We start from the raw sequence: 19,708 nt of genomic DNA, 5'->3' as shown, positions 1-19,708 counted from the left end.
AATTGTTACCAGTAAAATAAAAATATAATTTAAAATATATATTATTTTAGTTAGAAAATCAGTTCTCTACCTACTTATCCCTACTAAACCAAGATGTAATACTGAAAACGTCATTAGAAAGGGTGCAAATGTAATAACCTCAGCAAAATAACTTGACTAATAATGAAAGGATAAAAATAATAATAATTTTGCTTATAGGCAAAAGACTATCGCTGGATATATTACTGAATAAAATAGTCTTTAATTATTTGTTAAAAATAAATTACATGGCTTTCAACAAATTACCTTTTCCTCTATTAAACATGTGGGCCCAACCATCAAACTGACATCACATTTCTGGAATATTGCCCCTGGAGAGTTGCCTCTATATTGCCTCTTTAAAGAATAATCTGATTCCCTTTGAAATGTATGTAGATTGGAAAAATGAAGTGGTCTATCATCAATCAGAACAGGTCTCTGGCCCTCAATGCTGTGTTAAGTAGCACTGATGGGGGCCGCTGCAGTGTGGAAGGTGTAAAGTGGATCTGGGCCAGCAGGTGTCGCTGCGGGCTACAGAGAAATACAGCGGAGAAGAGACGGGGCCAGGCCTGGGAATTCGTTCCCCGCTTCCCATTCTTCCTATGCAGACAGACACACAACATGGCGGACTAGAATAGTCGGCCGACGCGCCCGGATACAGCGGATAAACCCTGGGATTTAACATCCAAGAAGGCGAAGAAAATACCCTCCGAAGAAACGCTACAGAAGGGCGAAATTCTAATTTTTTGGAGGGGGCGCTTTCTTTACCCTGGCTTTAGCGGATAAACTGACTGTGAAGTGTTGGCAGTGCGTCCCAGATCGTGCTTCCCTCCTCTGCTATCACCCTGGTCCCCCCCCACCTCCACCCCACTCACACTCTCGGTTCCTGGGGTGTGGAGAAAGGGGCCGGGGTTGAAAACGTGGAAGACAGGATAAATTCCCACTTGGCTTTCATTTTTTTCCCCCTTCTTCTTCTCCTCTCGCCTCCCCCTCCGGTTTCCTTTGGGCTCTACAGGAGTTGTGGTGAGTTTTCTTGTTTTTGTTGCGCAAAGCAGAATCCCACTTGTTACAATGTCGCTCTACGAGCATGTTTCCCCGTGTTGTAACATTGTGTCACCCTCAAACGAGCACTTTCCGTCCCCGTCCCCCCCTTCCTCCCGCTTTTTACGTTACATGATGCCGTTATCGATTGGGGGGGCTCGTCCATGGAGCAGCGCGGCGTTTAATGAGTTGTGAGCCTCCCTGTAACGCCTGAACATTTCAGAAGTAGCTCGGAGACAGGGAGGGAAATTTTGGCGAGAGGGGACTCCGAAGAAAGGAGGGGAGGGGGAAGCTTTAAGAGAGAGTGCGACAACATTTAAGAAGTTGGTTTTGTTGTGCCAACACAGATGCTGTTGCGCTTACGCTGGAACAAAGAGGGGGTGGAGTGGTGGGGAGAGGGGGTTCCAGGGTTGCCTCACTGGAAAGTACACTTTATTGATCAACGCTTTGTTATTACACGTTCAGAGAGGGAGGGAGTGGAGCTGGCTGGGTGGAGGAGCAAGGGGGGCTTCATGCGACCCACAACAGGAATTAGGTCGCCCTGACGTTAACGTGTATGCTCTGTCACATCACAGCGGCTGCTTTGTGTTTCCTCACCTCTTCAAGATGGGGGTCTCACATGTGTGCTTTCCCAAACTTTTTTCTTTTTTTAATTATTAATAATAGTCCTCTCTCTTTCTAAGCTTTGGGTGTATCCAAGCATACAATTTTAGTCGTGTGGGTGTTGATGGCTTTTTAAAATTATTATTATTTCAATCCTCTACTCAGACTTGAGCAGTGATTCATGATTCCCAGCTCATCAGAACACGGATCTTGTTGTAAGGGCTCGCTTGTCATTGCCAGTAGTGGGAATTGACATTAAACATCGGTGGCATAACTGCTGCAGCCGAGCTGAGCATCAGCAAAGGAGTGTGAAAGCCTCAAAGTCAGAGCAGAGAGAGGGAGAGGAACATCGTCAGGCTGATCGGACATGGCAGAGACTTCCTTGTCATTTCTGGGAAAAGCCTCTGCTACAGAATGTCAGCCTGAAGCTCCGCTTATAATGCTTGGTTCAGTTCACTGAACTGTGGCACATATCTATACACCATGCTTCACCATGTGTGCCTCCCCACAGCAGGCATTCAGCTTCACTTGAGGCCGTCATGTCATGTTAGGACCATCCCAGTGCACAAAACCTCCCAACTCCTGTGACTCTTCTCTCCGGCTTATCCTGACCTCTGTCTGTCAGGCCTGAACATATTCACCTTTCACCCTGTACCCCATTAAAAAACAAACCAAACCAAAAAACTGTAACATCATATCTGCCTGTCAAACATCACCAGCACCTTGAAAGCCGTATTGTGGAAAGAGGGAAAAAGTTTGCTTTGGCAATGCGGCAGAAAAAGGCAGGGCTGTTAGAATCGTGCTCACTATGCCTGTATATATCTTTGCACCTATTCTAAGGAGAGAGAAAAAAATGAGTTATTTCTGTCTTGTTGGGATGCTGTCAGAGTTTTAGCAGAGGAAGTGGAGTGATCATCCTCGCACCACATTTTTCACGATTGGCCTAGTTACTAAAAATAAAATAAGTATAGCTTGAAATCACTTTGTGGGAACTTTGCGTCGAGTGTCAATGAGTGGGTGTCTAAAATAATGGCCCGTGTGTTGTGAAATTTCACAATTTCAGGGCTCTGACACAATATTATGAGTTTGCTTTTTGGGTGGGGCTGGAGGTATATTTTTGTTTCCACCTGTGGGCCCTGTATGTTTTGCTGAGGAAGAGCACTGTAATTCAGCCTCTCGCGGGATAAACACTGCTCCATTTAGAGGATTATGATGCATTACAGGGGCCTGATTGGAGCTACATGCGATATGTCAATTGGATCTTAATGACATTTATTCCACAATACAGGAAATGAACCTGTGTGATTACTAATGACTGACTAAATATTGTGCCTGGCTAGAAAGGACGCCATCGAACATCCTTCAGCTTTGCCCTGCCTCTCTGCTGAATGGAAATAGTAATTATGTAATATCTTCAAGTTATTTAGTCAAATGTTTCTTTAAAATCTTCTTGATTCCGGCTGACTGGTGTTTCTGGTCGCTCACGCTCATAGCAACGATTAACAGTGGGTGTTTTTGTACATGGAAAAGTACTTTGGATGTGCAAAGAGGTTCTTTTGATTTTTGTAAGCTCACGTGGGTCCACGTCAGTCAGGATCTGGTTGCCACCTTCCTTTTCCACCATAGTGTGTTAAAGCAGTGCTGTTTCTCCCTTTTGGGGGATGTTAGAAATCAACATAAAGGATTACTCTTGGCTGTACTGCAGTACTGTAACTACAGCTACATGAATACCTTATTTCCTCATATGGCATATGTGTTATTATAGCCAGTAATTGGGTTTAAAACTTTTTTTGTGTGTGATTTCTGTTCATAAAAAGCAAGAATTTGGAGCCATGTTGCACATTTATGTTGTGTTAGGTTTTCACTTTATTTCAAAAGAGTGCCTATGATTCACACTGAAGCTATATGTATTAATATTTGCCATCGGCCTGCCAACAAGACTTGTTTTGTCCTGCTCTGGAAGAAGGGGGGGAGTGCTCAGAGAGCCTGTAAGCAAGTGAGTAGTTTTTCAGTGCACCACCTAAAGGTGAAGCTGGACAAAATGGATTTTAAAGAGAAGCCAAGTCATGATGTTGCTTTGAAGTCAAGTCCCCGGTGATTATGTTATTATTTTAGATGGTTTTGTTATCTTTCAGAGGAAAAGGAGGGGACGGCTGCAGTAGGATGACTACTTCAGATATCAGAGCTGTCATTTTGGGTTTCCATTGATAGAGATCCAAAATAACCAAGGGATAGTTGGCAAGTGTTGCTGGGAAATTGAGCAATGCCACCCTGTGCATGTAAACCTGTATATGTGTATTTTTTGTATAAGCAGTACTTAACCGATCATGGAGATGTTTATTTACTTATATATTGCAAATGAGAGCTTTTTTTCCCTTTTTTTTTCCCTTAAATATTTCTTAAGATTTTTTTCTGGATGTTCCAATAACTGCTTTATGGTTTTGTTGTCATGTGACAAAATTAAATTAAAGAGCTTAAAGGGAATAAATCAATAGGACATAAAATGTATTGAAATTATCCGCAACTTGACCACAGAGTAAAACATCAGTAAAAGTAAATGAGTAATTTCTAATGCAGTAATAGCCTACTCACTGATGGGGGCTGTTTTCTGTATTTACTCCTTTGTATACGTGTGTCTACATTTTACTATCATCAACAGATGGTATCGGCTCAGCAGCAAATGTGGATAGAGGGGCCTTTAACTTGACACCTGGTTAAGGTCGATTTTATGGGGTGTTATTAAATTCTATACCCCTTATGTTGTATTATAAAGAAAACATGTAAGAATCAAACCTTCAGCTCAAATTTGGCGACCTCAGACATCAGACCAAGCTTGTATAATGACGGAACGCAGCAGGATGTCCTCACAGCAACCCCTCCACACACACACACACACACACACACACACACACACACACACACACACACACACACACACACACACACACAGATGTGTGAGTTGAGTTGTATATAACTAAGTGGTCACTTAGGAGAACAGGCTCTACTGTATTGTATGATGTTCATTATTTAAGAATGAAAAGTGTGGTTCTGTGGTGTAGTGGTTAACATATTACACATCAGATTCCTGCTTTGAGACTGGGAGGAGATATAAACTAGTGGGATGGGTGTTTTTCATCAGGAGCAACATCTACTGTAAAATCTGCCTATACAAATACGGGACTACAGCTGCCTCTCATTTCTTAATACATAGGACATAAAACAGCTCTAACAAACTTGAAAAGTGAGCGGTCCCCAACCCCCGGGCCTCGGACCGGTACTGGTCCGTGAGTCGTTTGGTACCGGGCCGCGAGAGTTGAGGCTCAGGTGTGAAATGCATGGTTTTCAGGGTTTTTATCAGTTTTCAGCTTTATTTTGTTACCGTTTTTATCATTAACTCGGTTTTCCTGGGTCTTTTCACGTGTGTTATGAATAAATCTTTTTTTTCTGTACCGGTACTAGTTTTATTTTGTTGTATTTATCCGCGACACCTTAAAGGCCAGTCCGTGAAAATATTGTCGGGCATAAACCGGTCCGTGTTGCAAAAAAGGTTGGGGACCGCTGTTTGGTGTGACCACCTTTAATTCTTCAATAAAACTTTGGCACTTATGTTGTTGGTACAAAACAATTTAATGCCTAACAGACTGATTTTTTTTTTGGGGGGGGGGGGGCGGACCAGCTGTTAATAAGCGTATCAGTAAGTGTATGAGTTCTTGGTAATGTGTAGCACAACACTGGTCGTCCCTTGAGTTACGTGCCTTTTATATGCTTGAATGATTCATAGGTCGGTATGACTGTTACAGCCCCAAGTAACTGTACTTTTCTTTTTTATTACTCCTGTTAATTAGTTATAAAATCAGCTTACATCCTTCACTGCTTTATATACATGATATGAGTGTTGGCACCAACAACTACAAAGATAAATGTTTTCTGCCTCCCAACAGCTGCACAGGAGCAATAAAATATAGTCTAAAGCTGTTTAAAAATAGGTTTTAAATACAGAGATTTATTATCTTTTAAAACAGTTAGGTAAGCAAGACTAACAGTGTGAAGTTCTCATTCAGTGCCAACTTTTGGGGCTTGATGGTTTTTATATACGTAGTGCAGTGCCCAAAAAAAAAAAAAAAAATCAGATTTCATGCCTGCTTCAGATGCATGCTGGATCTACAAATCGGTTTTGGTGTTTAAGTTTCAAAGGGCAGAAGTGAATCGAGTTTCATTGTGGCCCTTGAGCTGTCCATTTGGCCCTGCACCACTCTTCAAGGTCACAGTGGCTTTTGTGGGGAGACCATGCTTTGCGCCTCCACATCCTCTCTGTGTCCAATGTGGGAAAGCTTGAGAGGCCCCTGGCATGCTCTGTGAGAAACCCCACAACGAATTAGACACAGAGCAGAGCTTCACTGACTCACCACTTTCACTCATTGAAACAAGTTAGTTTTCTTGATCCTTCCAGCCTAATGGAACCAAATGATCATTACAGGCTTAATAACAGACACAGCAGTCTCTCTTGCCCTTATGATTAGCCAGAATAGTAACCCCATGCTTCTCTTCATCTTTTCATCAACTCACCAGCTTGTGAATGAAGCCAACAGGAACACAAACCACACCAGCAGGGAGTAGTATCCCTCAAAAAGGGAAGTCCAGAGGATTGTGGCTGTTGTATGTGGCACTGGGGACATATAATCTGTGGTCTGTTTTAGAGCATGAGTCCTAGCGGCCTTGACTTAGACCTACTTCAGTCTCCCGTGAAGAGAAGCATTCACAGTAGTTCAGTTACCCCAGACCCCCTCCCTCTGAGGACATAGAAACAGTATTAATATGCTATGAATGGAGACAGACAGACAAGCAGTGCAGAAACTTGTGAAGCTGGAAGCCTTGTGAGAAAGCCATGAATGGTGAATTCCCTTGACTCTGCTGCTGGTGTCCTGTCGTTGAGGTCTAGGCTCTGTGTGGTACAGGGGTCAAGCACTTACCTTTTGAAATATATTGAATCCTAAATACAATTATTTTTAAAAATAATATAAAAGATGAGTGTCTTTTAGTCCTCCAATGCCTTCCATTAATTAGATAGGATTGGAATGTCAGTAGTTATTTTGATATCACTTTCAGGATAGCACCAGTCCCCCTGCTCTCAGTGGCAAAAACAAAGAGAACTAAAAAGTTAAAAAATGTGGTCACACTAGAGCTGATGCTACTGTACTTGATGTCACCAACGCAGTCTTTTCCACACACAGAAAAAATCTGCAACTCGCTCCCTGGCATCTGAATCACAGCAGTCTTGTCCCGTTAACACATTGATAAAACGAGCAGTCTCGACTGTGGTTTCAGTCACATCTACTTTAGATAAAAGGTGTGATCAGCAACTGCTAGGGATTCTTCTTTTTCTATTCATACATTTATATTCCTGCAGTTGAAAAATATAGTAATAACCTATATGACCCTAAGGTCACATGTAAATACAAAACCATCACTGAAGTCCTCAACCATGAGCAAGAACTTGCCATATCAAATGACTACCTTGCATTGATTTTGGCCTGTGGTTGTCATGGAGATGTAATATTGGACTTCCTTTATATTTTACCTATAAATGCTCCTTTCACTGTGTGAATGAAATTGCATGGCAACAGCCCAGCTCTTTCACAACTGTACGATTGCTCTCTTATTAGGTCTGCCTGCGCTTGACTGTAGACAGAATTGTATGTGTCATTATAAGGCTTTGACTTGCTTGCACAGTTTCTCAGAGTTCAGTATATTATCATTCATATATGTATGTTTAGATAGATCGATAGATAGATAGATCTTCACTGTACTTGTAAATATGAGACTTAAAGAGATTCCAGTGGAAGTGAAGGAAACCTTCATCAAGCCGAATGCACATAATAAAGCTGGAGAGACAGACAGCAAAAAACTTTAGGAGTGGCCAAATAACAATGTGATGCATTCTTAATTGAATGAATGCATTTGCCAGCTCAGCAGCACCAAAAGGTCTGAAAGGCCATATAAGATGACTAAAGTGCATGATGACTGAATTATTTCCATTGTTAAAAAAAATAATTTCACAACATCTGACCAAGTCTTGACCATGCTAAGAGGTGCCTTCATGAATGTAAATACAAAAGTGTTTCTAACTAGGTGCAAAAGAAAAAAGACTCAAGAACAGGAAGGCCAGATTAGACTTTGTAGATAAACATCTTAAACAGCTGGCACAGTTCTTCCATCCATCCATTTTCTTCCATTTAAGCATGTATGGCTGGCACTACCACTACTGTGGTACTACTGTGTGTTGATGATGTGACTGCTGATAGAAGAAGCAGAATGAATTCAGAAGTGTACAGGGTTATGCTCTCTGCTTAGATTAAGCCAGACTGATTGCACAGCACTAGCAAATAGATAGTGACCCAAAACAAAGGAATGAGATATTAAGTGGCCAAATAAGTCACCTGATTACAACCCCAAAGAACATGCTCATCAGTTTTAAATACAAGATATTTTATGTACCGTCATAGCGCTGTCCCCTACATTTGCTGGCTGCCATTAAGAATCTATAAGGTTATCTTAAACAACTAAAAGGGTATTGGTTTTTGTTTTACATGTTTCATAAAATTCTTCTACCCCCAATTTTTTACTCATAAAATGTGACACCTGCTCTTTGACTGTAATGTCAGCTGTCTGTTCCATAATCACAGAGAAATACTCTGGAGACTTTCTTTAATTAGCATTCTCAAAACATCACGGGACATAATTTCAGTAAACATGTTTAGGATATTGCTATCCTTACAAATTAGCCACGACTGCAACTCTGGTATATCCTCAGCATACAGGTTTAGCAACTGGATCAAATTGAACTGTGCATCTGGTTTCATTCAAATCGCCAATCCTTGACACTGAAGACAGAATAATGTAGCCAACAAAGCTATTCTAGCAGACATAGAAGGAACAATGCTAGCAGCAGCAACTTGAAAAGCCATCTTACACAAAAGCTACCATCTTACAAACCTTGATCATGTGTTGATAATAGAAGCAGGGTACTCATATTTATAGCTGTAGCACAGACCTCAGAGGACACTTTTTTTCATGGAGTTTAAAGCTATGTAGAGAAATTTAATTTCTCAGCTAGTTTTATACAAGTCATTCTCTTCTTTTGTGTTATCTGTCAGTGTTAACTGATGAGCACTGGTGGAACTGGAACTAGTGGATTTCAGTTTCCTAACTACAAATTTGTCCATTTCATCAACATTACATCTCTCTCTCTCCAAGGCTAATGTTCTAGCAGCTAACGTTGCGTAAGGAGCGTTGGTGCCAAACTGTTCGTTTGTTCTATGAAATAGTGCTCTGATTGAAGTTCTCAGACCTGAAAGTTTTCATATCGAGTCAATCTAAATTTAATCTGGGCGTGTGCCGGCACACATGGGTGCTCAGCATTCTGTGGAGGCCAAAGTTTTTCTGCCCCAGACTCATTTTGTCTCATATGACACATAATTGGAAATGCCTAATGTTGATAAGAAAACATGCAATATTCGACTAGTCAGAGAATAATTAAAAAATGTAGTCCGAGTGGAAAAAGTCAGTTTATTGATACTTTTTTAAAACAAAGTCCTTTTTATCTAAGGATCATTCCAGCCAGTGCAGTTGGTTCTCATAGTTCTTTTATTTCTAAAGCTAAATCAAAAGTATATCTCTTAAAAGAGTAAAAAAAACCCATCCCATTATTTAATGGAGTTAAAAAGGAAGAGGGTGTGCTGACACATTTCTGCGTTGTATTTTTATTCCCACCAGTCAATCTATTGATTTTATGTTGCGTGTCATAGTCTTAAGGAAGCTGTGGCGGCTTTCACTTTGCTGTAGGACAGCTCTTCCAAACAGTGGCCACTGTAAAGGGCTAGCTCTAAGTGCTCTGCCTTGTCTGAAAAATACTCACATGGCTGCACAACACAAGCCCAAAGTAAGGCGAGCAGGAACTGCATGACTACCTTTTGCGCTATTCATTCTCTAATAGATGTGTATGTGTATGTACATGTTGCCTCTGCAGGGAATAGTATGATGAAACTGCTGGAAAGCTATTTACTGCTGAGCAGCAGGCTGGCTCTAAAGAAGCTAGACTGAGAATTAAAAAATGCTTTGTCAGTCAAATGTGTTTGTGAAATATCAAATCAAATAGGAGTAGTGAGTTGCTGCGTTTTGTTTTAAGCAGGAGCTTGTCACACGTTGTCAGTAATGGTGTTACAGTAAGACGATGTTTATCAGACATTTTGAGACATTAGTGTCTTGTCAAGGCACCACATGACTGACTAATTTAAGCTGCAGTGTCCTCTTTATTAATTCAAGTACACAGCTAATTAATTGAACACTAAAAGCACTTTGGCTCCTGCATCCTCATTTGAGTGTAAATTACAGTGTTTAAGGTAACGCATTCCAAAGTAAAGTGTTACCTTAAACTGAAAGTGACGTTGTGGACGTTACTCTTATTTTTAGCGTATGAAAGGAGAAGAACGAGACGATAAAGTGCAAACTGCATCCAGGACAGAAACAACAGCATTATAGTGTTGACACAACAGCAGCTCTTTGCAAGCATCTGCACTGACGGCATGGTGACACAAATCTAGCAAACAGTCCAGAGTGATGCTAAAGCTGAGTGCATGCCAACCCCAGCCCAGCAGCCAGTCTGGCCTTCAACAGGTAACAAAGGCAGTGAAGATCACTCAGTCTTGTAGTATTATTCCTATTCCTACCTGTACATATATCTACAGTAGAATTACGAGTACTCACACAGTCTTTTTGCTCTGGTTTTCAATTGCTTTGTGTTTTCAGCATTGTGGTCCAACTTAAACACGAAAATAATTATATTTATCTCCTCTTTAGCATAGGGATTTGTGTTAATAGGGAGGATTGTAGTCTAAGCCTTATATTCTTAACTAGTAATTATCTAGGCCCTTACCAACTGAACACATTGTGAAATATTTGCATGTGTATAAAGGCCTTAATACAAAAATAACATAATGAGTATTGTAACAAATGATTCATTAACATACTGCATTACTTTAAAAAAAAAAAGTAACAAGTAATTTGTAATGCATTACTGTTTTTGAGTAAGGACACCAACCCTGTCCATCACCTAGCGCATCTTTTTAATAAATAGCTCTGCCTGCATAGAATCTAAAAGTGGCACAAATAGAAGCTCTTTCCCAGTGCGTGTTAAATTAATGATGTCTTCTACCAACACATGAGTCTTCTGAGAAGGAATTGCATGCATTTACACCTACACACTGGAACAGCTGCTCAAGAGGCTAAAATACATTAAAATGTCACCTTAGGCTATTGTAGTCCTGCAGCTACACTGCCTCTAGATAAAAACCTCTCAGGCACCTGCAGCATCTGTGAAGTGAGGTTAGCAGCAGGACTGGCATATATCACTTACACCAGCACAGTGACACGTCATGCAGCCTCGGTGGATAGCATACAGAAAGCAATGAGTCACGAGTACATTACTAATCTTAGTGCATCTCATCAAATTGATCTGGTAGAACGCTGCTTCACACAGACTGGTATCAATCATCCTGTCTGCTATATTTGAAGGCTCTTTTTTGAGTACTGGAGGAGAACAGGATAAGGTAGTGTTTATGGGCTTAGGTCAAAGATGTATTAACAGGGAGTTTTGTTTTTCTGACTACTTGACCAGACAGGATATGCTCTTTGAGTTATGAGTGACATAATTTAATATGTGATATAGCTTTTCTTTGGATCGTTTTTTTTCCTGAAAGCAGGCATTTGTTGGCTAAGTAGTTGGTTGAAAGTGAGAAAGGGAGAGCAACAAGTGGATTTGTAGATTAATAGCATCCACATTGACCGCATTACTTGCTTATCATGTCCCATTTTTAACTGTAGCCAGAGTGGTGTGCTCAAACCAGAATATAAGTACTGCAATGAATGAGCTTAGTTCAAAACAGCAGAATATTGGCAACTGGCTCAATTATAGCTTTTAGAGCCCAATTTATTCTCTGCCCTGTGATGCAATAATCTGTGATTTAAAGCGGTGGTTTGTGTGGTAGCGCTGCAGTGTTTGGCTCTGTTGGCTGGTACAAGTATCTCTGTAAGCACAGGCAGATGGACTGGATTATTCAAAGGTCAAGACCGTGGGATTAGATTCAGAGATTATCACAGCTCAGTCAGTCTCTGCGATAACGCAGAAGAATGACAGTCGACCCAACCAACCACTCGGCCTCTGCCTTCTTCACATCTGTCTGCATTCTGGCCTTTTATTCACCGTTCACTCAGTATTCAGTTTGAGAACATTTGTAGCAAGAATTAAAGTGTGACACCAATTCAGCCTCAATCCTGCTTAGTTTTTGAATGCTCAACTGACTGCACAGAGTCCACTCCACCCTATGATTCAATAACTTGTAGAACCAGCAGTAACAGCTTGATGTAATCATTTTCTGTGTGATGTTATCGGTTTCTCACATTGTTGCGGGGGAGTTTTGGTCCATTCGTCTTTACAGTGTTGCTTCAGTTCATTGAGGTTTGTGAGCTTTTGTTTATGCGCAACTCTTTTAACGTGTAGGCTTTGACTGAGCCATTGCAACACTGATTTTTTTCTTTTTCTGTTATTCTGTCAGAGATTTGCTGCTGTGTTTGGGATCATAGTCCTGTTGCACGGCCCAATTTTGAGTCGGGTAACTTCAAATTTGACTCTAGAATACTTTGTCAAAGTACAGAGGAGTTCTGGCTTAACCTTACAGGTAAAAGAAGTCCAAATGATCACCCCTCCACCACCGGTTTGACACTTGTTATGTGATTTTTACCAAATGTGGCACAGTGCATGATAGCCAAACATCTCAGCTTTTGCTCTCATCTGTCCAAAGGACATTGCTCCAGACGTCTTGCAACTTTGCAAGCCTACAATGTTCTTTTTAGCAAGAACCGACTTTCTTCTGGCGACCCTTCCAAACAAGATCATATGTTCGTACAAGTACACAAACTTTTATGTGCAATGTTACCTCCGCCCCGTAGCTTCAGAGATGTAGCGCTGGGTTTTTTGCAGTTTCTCTGCCTGTAATTTTGCACTGCTCAGTCTGGCCTTGGGGTGAATTTGCAGGGACGTCCACTCTTGGGAAGACTGTAGCGTTGTGTTAAAACAACTCTAAATGCGCCAGTCATTTAAACTGCCAAAATCAGCTTTTTTGAAGGTGGTCATGCTTATTGATCCTCAGATAATCAACTTCATCTGATTAGGAATTACTTACTCTCTTTATTCCTATGGAAGCAGTAAGGGTGCACTGAGTTTTTGACAAGACAGAGTGCTGTGAAAGCTTTCTTTTAAACACAACTGTACACAGATCTGAACATGGTATCATTGAAATAAACATACTAATAATACAGTTTTTCAGATATTACAGGTAACCGTGTTTGTCCTCAGTGGAGTAAACTATCCCCGTGTCGAGCTGCAGAAAGTGTTCTGTAAAAACATTTTCTGCAGCTCTCTTTGAATCATTCATTTAGACAGCTGAGATTTAGCTTCTGTTAACAATGAAAATATTTCTTAACTTCAGCTCATGCCCCGGGGTTTTCGAGCTTGTCCCAGGTGACATCAAGCAAGAGGTGGGTTACTCCCTGGACAGATCACCAAGGAGACAGACAACCATTCATGCTCAAATCCACACCTACAACCAATTTGAAATCACCAGTTAACCTAACAGACATGTCTTTGGACTCTAGAAGGAAGCAGACATGCCCGGTGAAAACCCACACGGGCACATAGACAGAACACACCAACTTAACACAAAAAGGCCTCAGCTGACGAGCAAACCCAGAACCTTCCTGTGTGACGGGGCAGTGGTAAGCACTGCACTGCTGCTTTATCACCTCATCCCATCAGCTTTGCAGCAGCAGCAAAGAGAATGTGAAAGAGTCATTCTCCCCTGTCATTTTGTCATCATAGATTCTATTTTAATGCACTTTTAGTTTGGTAATAAGTTTGTAACATTACCTTCACTTTGCTGAGTTCTCCACTGCTCAGTGCTGCTTCATATATACAGAGAAAGGGGCTTCAAGCATGAAAAACAGTGAGCACAGGTGAAAAAACTAGCTTGTTTGTGAATTACAAAAAAATAGCAATTTAAACAAATAACTAGTTTACGTACGGTTGTTTAACAGCCTTTGCAGAGCAGAGGCAGGATGTCGTGGTGGATGATAGGGGAAGCAATATTACCAAAACATGTTGCAGTTTTTTAGTTTAAAAGAAGGGAAATGATTGAGGGGACGGATCTGCTTGTCGTTCTAAACTGTTCTCTTTTTTCTTCAGACCAGGCTGTGCGGATGAGTGATTGATGCCAACTACGCTTCTTCAGGTAAACACACACAAGCCCACGTCATCAAAGTTTTTATTTGTTTTTTTTTTCTTTGCAAACAAATAGCATGTTGGATTAGGATGGAAGATTATAAAATACATAATGGATTATAGAACAACCAAACCTTTATCTTTTGGAAAAAAAAAATCAATCATTTTCAGTTTTGTTTTTTCCACTAATAGGATTTTGTCTCTTTTGTGTGTGTGTGTGTACTTACGTAGGGCAGAATGGGTGTGTGCGCCCTGCTCCTGCTACTTGGTGTAGCCCTGGGGGGCTCAGCCGAGGATCTTGCCCCTGTCACAGGTATGAGCCATTTCCACATTTAATTCAAATGCCTTTATGTTCTCATTTTTACAGGTTAAAATTACGTACTGTTTTCTTCAACAGGTCCTCCAGATATTACTACCATACCCACAAAGCCATCTACAGCACCCTCCCTCAAGGATGGAGTGCCAGTATCAAACCCTACACACCCACCCACAAAGCTTGCCCAAGCTGTCATTACATCAGCAGCAATCACAACAAAAACCAAGATGACAACGACAACGACAACAACAAAAGCAGCAGAAGCAGCAGCTACCACAGACACAAGCCTAGATAGTAATCAGGACACAGAACTCAATAGTTCAACACCCACAGTACAGCTAGCTTCACCTCCTACCCCTCAGGCACCACCAAGCATCAACCCTCCACTTACTCCTAGCATATCGGAAGGAGATGATGAGACCTCAGCCACATCTCCAGAGACTGCAACGACTCCGACAACCACAACAACATCCACCCCTAATAGTGAGTGATGCACACATCATTGTTTTTTTCTCTTCTTGCATATAAACCTTTTAGATTATAGTGAAATAGTTTGAGGATGATGAAAGGAAGATTTCAGATTATTATTTTTTCAGGTCAATTTATGGTAGTTTTTGCCATCATTCCCATCTCTACTCACACGCACAATGTAGTCAAGGTTAGTGCTGACATCTGAGTACAAGGAGGCCTCCCTAAAAGGTACTCAGATGGGGCAAGAAACACAACATATCAGATTTTGATTTTACAAGCCTTAAACAAATAAGCTGGTCAGTCAAAATTCCAGACTAGTGGGATTTAAAATCAAGGTTTATATAAGAGCTTTTATAAATATGAATTTTAAGTTCAGAAAAAATTTTTGATGGTGCCCGGTGGTCCCAGATCACACGTGATTGATACATTGTCGTAGCCAACAGAGAAAAATGGTGAAAATGACAAAAAAAACCTCTCATGTTATAATAAATAAATTACAGTTAGGTCCATCAGTGACACAGTTGGCATGTTTGTTTGTTTGTTTGTTTTGTTTTGGGGTTGTTGTTTTTTCATTGCCACAGGATTTTAAATCAAACAATCAAAATTGGATTGTAGTGGCTGTCTTCCACAGTGTGCCTTTCCTGCTCCCCCACCTCACCCCAACTGGTCACAGCAGTTGGCTGCCCCTCCCTGAGGCTGGTTCCTCCAGCTATAAGGGAGTTTTTCCTTCCCACTGTTGTCAAGATCTTGCTCATAGGGGTCTGTTAGGGTTTCTCGCTATTATTGTAGGAGCTATACCTTATAGTATAAAGCACCTTGGGGTGCTTGTTGGGCACTATAAAAATACAATTCAAAACTGCTGTTTAGGAATTACAGACCTTTTTATACAAGAACTGAATGTGGTCCAGAGAGATGTCAGTGCAAGTGAAGGAGACCTCTGTTGATCATTTCTACAATCAAGAGAGGACTTGAATGGAAAAACAGAGGGTTTACAACAAGGTGCAAACACCTGATTACACTCAAGCACAACAAGGCTAGATTAGACTTTGCCAGAAAACATCTAAAGGAGCCTGCACAGTGCTGGAAAAATCTCTGGACACATGAAACCAAGTTTAATTTGTACCATTTGTACTCATTATCCATTTGCTTCAGAGTGCAAATGGATAATGAGCCAAAGCATTCTGTGAAAGTAACCCAAGGGTTTCTCAAGGCAAAGAAAAGGGATATTCTTCAATGGCCAAATCAGTTAGCTGATCTCAAGCCAGCAGAGCAAGCTTTTCAGTTACTGAAGACAAAACTGAATGCAGAAAGACCCACAAACAAGCAGCAACTGAAGGTGGCTGCTGTAAAGACCCAGCAGAGTAGTTAAAGGGAGGGAACACTGAATGTTGTGACGTCCTGTAGGTTCCAGACAGACAGTTACTGACTTATTTCAGTAATTGTAATAAGTTATGGCAAAAGATTTTCAATTCATATTTATTTAATTTTATTTATTTATCACCAAATCCCAACAACAGTCACCTCAAGGCACCTTATATTGACCCTACAATAATACAGAAAACACATTAAGTATTAAAATCAGTCCTTGTGAAAATGATTGTAATTCCTAAACAATGAATCCAATATTTTTGTCAAACCTCTTAAATTACAAATGAAACTGCTCTTGAGTCATTTCTCATATTATCCAAACACTGTATATAAATAAGATAATCCAGTTAGATTGCATCAAGACTCCATCTACATCTGAATCTCTTATCTCTGAAAGTGTAGCTATAAAACATAGTATGTAACATATATATTATAAAAAATATTTTAAAACTTTCACAGCCCTGAAAGAAGAAAAATTAGAACTCGTCTGACCAGTGATGAGAGCCTCCCAACCACAGCTGTCTGTGGAGTAAAGCTGTGTTTAAGAAGTTAATAATTTCACCTTCACTGCAGATGTTCAGTCTTAAGAGAAGTGTAGGAAATTATTAAATTCTAAAAGTTCATACCTTAGTAAATATGTCACTTCTGATTAGATTTTATTCTCTCGATCAGTTTGGCTTTATCTGTTACTAAGCAGAAACCATATCAGCTGATCATCATGTGACGACTGTGTAATCTGCGTTATACTTTAAAACCTTATTCAAACTGTTTGGGTAAGATCAGAGAGCTCTTCTGCTCCATGATGTTGTTATGGAGGTCCATGCGAGTGTGTCCCTTCTGAATAAATTGCCTCTTGGTGCTTTCATGCCTGTAGTTAGAGCCTTCTGCCTGGCATCAGATTGTCTACGACACATTTTTATTGTTATGTGTGAACAGATCCTGCCTGAAGCAGAGTAAAAGAAGACAAAAGAGGATAAGGGAATTTGGATATGACCAGACAGCGACACTAGATTAGAACAGCTCCATGAATAAATGAAGATCATGGAATACTTATAAACACAGTGTCAAGGTGTTTTTTCCTTTAGCTGTGCTCTATTTGTGCAAAAAAGCAGAAGCTTAAAACAGCAAGCAAGTGCGCTTTCTGGTCAAGAGTCAATCTTTAATATTTTAGATGGTTGAACATTTTTCTGCTTTTAGACTCCATTGTCGCAGTGCTGGAAATATCCTGACGTGACATACCTGCATTTGACCACTCATCCACGCATTCACTGCCAAAAACTTTTACATAATAACAAAGTTTTCTTCTTCAGAATCTTAGAGATTTATTAGAACCTTTATTGTGTTAAATAAACAGCATGTTTGTTCAGCTTCAGACTGAAACCTGGGAGATTTCTGGTGTTAGCTTCGTGTCTGTGCGCTGAAAATCCTGTTAATACTAGAGATGGCACGATACCACTTTTTTATGTCCGATACTGATACCGATATCATAAATTTGGATATCTGCCGATACCGATATGAATCCGATATAGTGTTTTTTAATCAACAAAACTGTTTTTTTAAAATATCTTGTGCATTTTGCAAGTCTGCAAGTTCATACTCAAGTTTAAAACAACAACTACACTAAAGCTATTCTGTTATACCTGTATGCAAAAAAAAAAATTTCATAGTTCAGCAATACTGATCAATCTAATAAACTTAAACCTACACCATCATCCCTATTCTGGTATTTTAAAGAGTACTTAGCGTAAATATTAAGCAACCTAACTAATAGGGTTCCAACTCCCAGCAACAACAAAAATAAATAAATAAAAAATAGGGAACCACCCCTCACGCTCCACCTCATGATGCTTAATCGACGTAATCAACCTTAATTTGATGCAGTGTGAAAAAAAATGCACAGAAATCAATTATTTTTCAAGAAATTTTAAATAGATTCAACATCTTTCTTCAACAAAATTGCAGACTGCACAGATGGTACCTTCCCAAAGTAAAAAGTACTATAGCTTACTAGGGTATATATATTAGACTTAATAGTCACTATATACAGTAATTGACTTCTATTCATTTTACATCAAATTAAAACTTTGGGTGTCAGATAATTATTTATTAAAAGCTAGACATTTTAAATGAGAATAAGAAAGAAAAGTATGTCTTAGGGCATGAACAGTGAAAAGGGGGCACAATCGGCCCCCCTGGCTAAACTTTGCTAGATCCGCCCCTGCACAGTTACCAGCCGTCAGCTACGTAGAAAAAGATCCTGGTGTAGAAAGTAATATTAAATAAATTCTAACAACAGCTTATCAAGCTTAAACGTGCTGCTGTTGTTCAGCCGCTGGTTTGCTCTTTCTGGTGCGAAGTGGGCCAAAAACAAAGACGGACTCGCGACAGAAAAGCTGATCAGCTGATCATTTAAGCAGTTTCACGATTGAAGTACCAGCCGGAGAGCGAGAGGCAGTCGCTCGTTAAGCTTAGCGTGGGAATGCTTTACAAACATTCAGAGATGGACTTACACGCTTGCTTTACTTCTCTCGGGGATAACTTTGTCGGAGATGAAATGCCGGGTTGCTAGCGAAGCTCCACATGCTATCCAGACCACCGACAGGTCCCGCATGCCACAGCTGCTCTATCACGTGATGCATACTGCTCCAACTGCTAACGTTCTGAGGTGAGTTACGGCGTGTTGCAAGTTTTGTGAGGTGCTTTCGTGATATTTAATGGATCGGATTACATTTTTTATTTTTCTCCGATATCCGATCCAGTCATTTAGGTCAGTATCGGACCGATACCGATACGTAATATCGGATCGGTCCATCTCTAGTTAATACCCCTGCAAGTGAAACACGAGACCACCAACCTTTTCTTTCACATTAATTATTCATATTACGAAATTACAGAGAAGTATAGCAGTCACTGTCGAACGTCACTGGTTGATTTGGAAGATCATTATAATGGTGTAATAATAGCAGGTTGGATTGTATTTATTTTTTCCAGAATATGAAGTGTAGTAATAGACTATGAATTAAGTCTATTGCACTTATTTGGTATTTACCTATGAAGAGTCTAAAATTATAGATATGTAACTTGCAACATTCAGTCATCCATAAAACATGTGATGACATTACACACGAGTCGAATGCTGAACGCTGGCAAAGATTGCATCAAAGAGAAGTAAAGTTCACCACAAGGAGAAACCTGCAATAAAAAGAGTCATCGACAATAAATAAAGCAAACATCAGAAGCCCGGAGAAAAGCGCTTACTTCACTACAAAAGAAGCTTTTTGTATGTTATAACTTCGGTCTTCGGCACGGCAACAAAATTTACCAACAATAGCATAACCAAGAGTAGCCCACAGACCCCGATGGCGCCACACAGTTACAAGATGTTTAATCTAAAACCAGGCTTGGATGCATTAAACTGTCAGTAGCAACATGATCGTTGTGTCCTGTTGGCTTCTTGTTCATTGAGTTTATTTTTCCATCTAGCTATCACTTACAGTCAGAATTAAAAGGTGCTCTGTGTATTTAAAAAAGTCTTTTATTACCTCCTAATTTTGCAAAAC

The 19,708-nt window shown here is 40.3% G+C and overlaps 1 protein-coding gene across 1 annotated transcript in view; it reads left to right on the top strand.

Moving 5' to 3' along the window:
* Positions 1–575: 575 nt before the first annotated feature.
* The window catches only part of ptpra (protein tyrosine phosphatase receptor type A), a 32,485-nt gene continuing 13,352 nt past the window's right edge, over positions 576–19,708 (top strand). The window contains exons 1-4 of the mRNA XM_005918693.3: positions 576–1,041; positions 13,958–14,003; positions 14,225–14,306; positions 14,391–14,792. Coding sequence (XP_005918755.1) covers positions 13,983–14,003; positions 14,225–14,306; positions 14,391–14,792 — 505 coding nt within the window. The 5' untranslated portion in view covers positions 576–1,041; positions 13,958–13,982. The remainder of the gene's footprint in view (positions 1,042–13,957; positions 14,004–14,224; positions 14,307–14,390; positions 14,793–19,708) is intronic.

This window comes from Haplochromis burtoni, unplaced genomic scaffold, assembly GCF_018398535.1.
Source record: "Haplochromis burtoni strain Fernald_Lab_line unplaced genomic scaffold, NCSU_Asbu1 Contig_32, whole genome shotgun sequence".
NCBI lineage: Eukaryota > Metazoa > Chordata > Actinopteri > Cichliformes > Cichlidae > Haplochromis > Haplochromis burtoni.
Note: the sequence above shows the minus strand (reverse complement) of the source record. Positions and strands in the feature narration are given on the sequence as shown.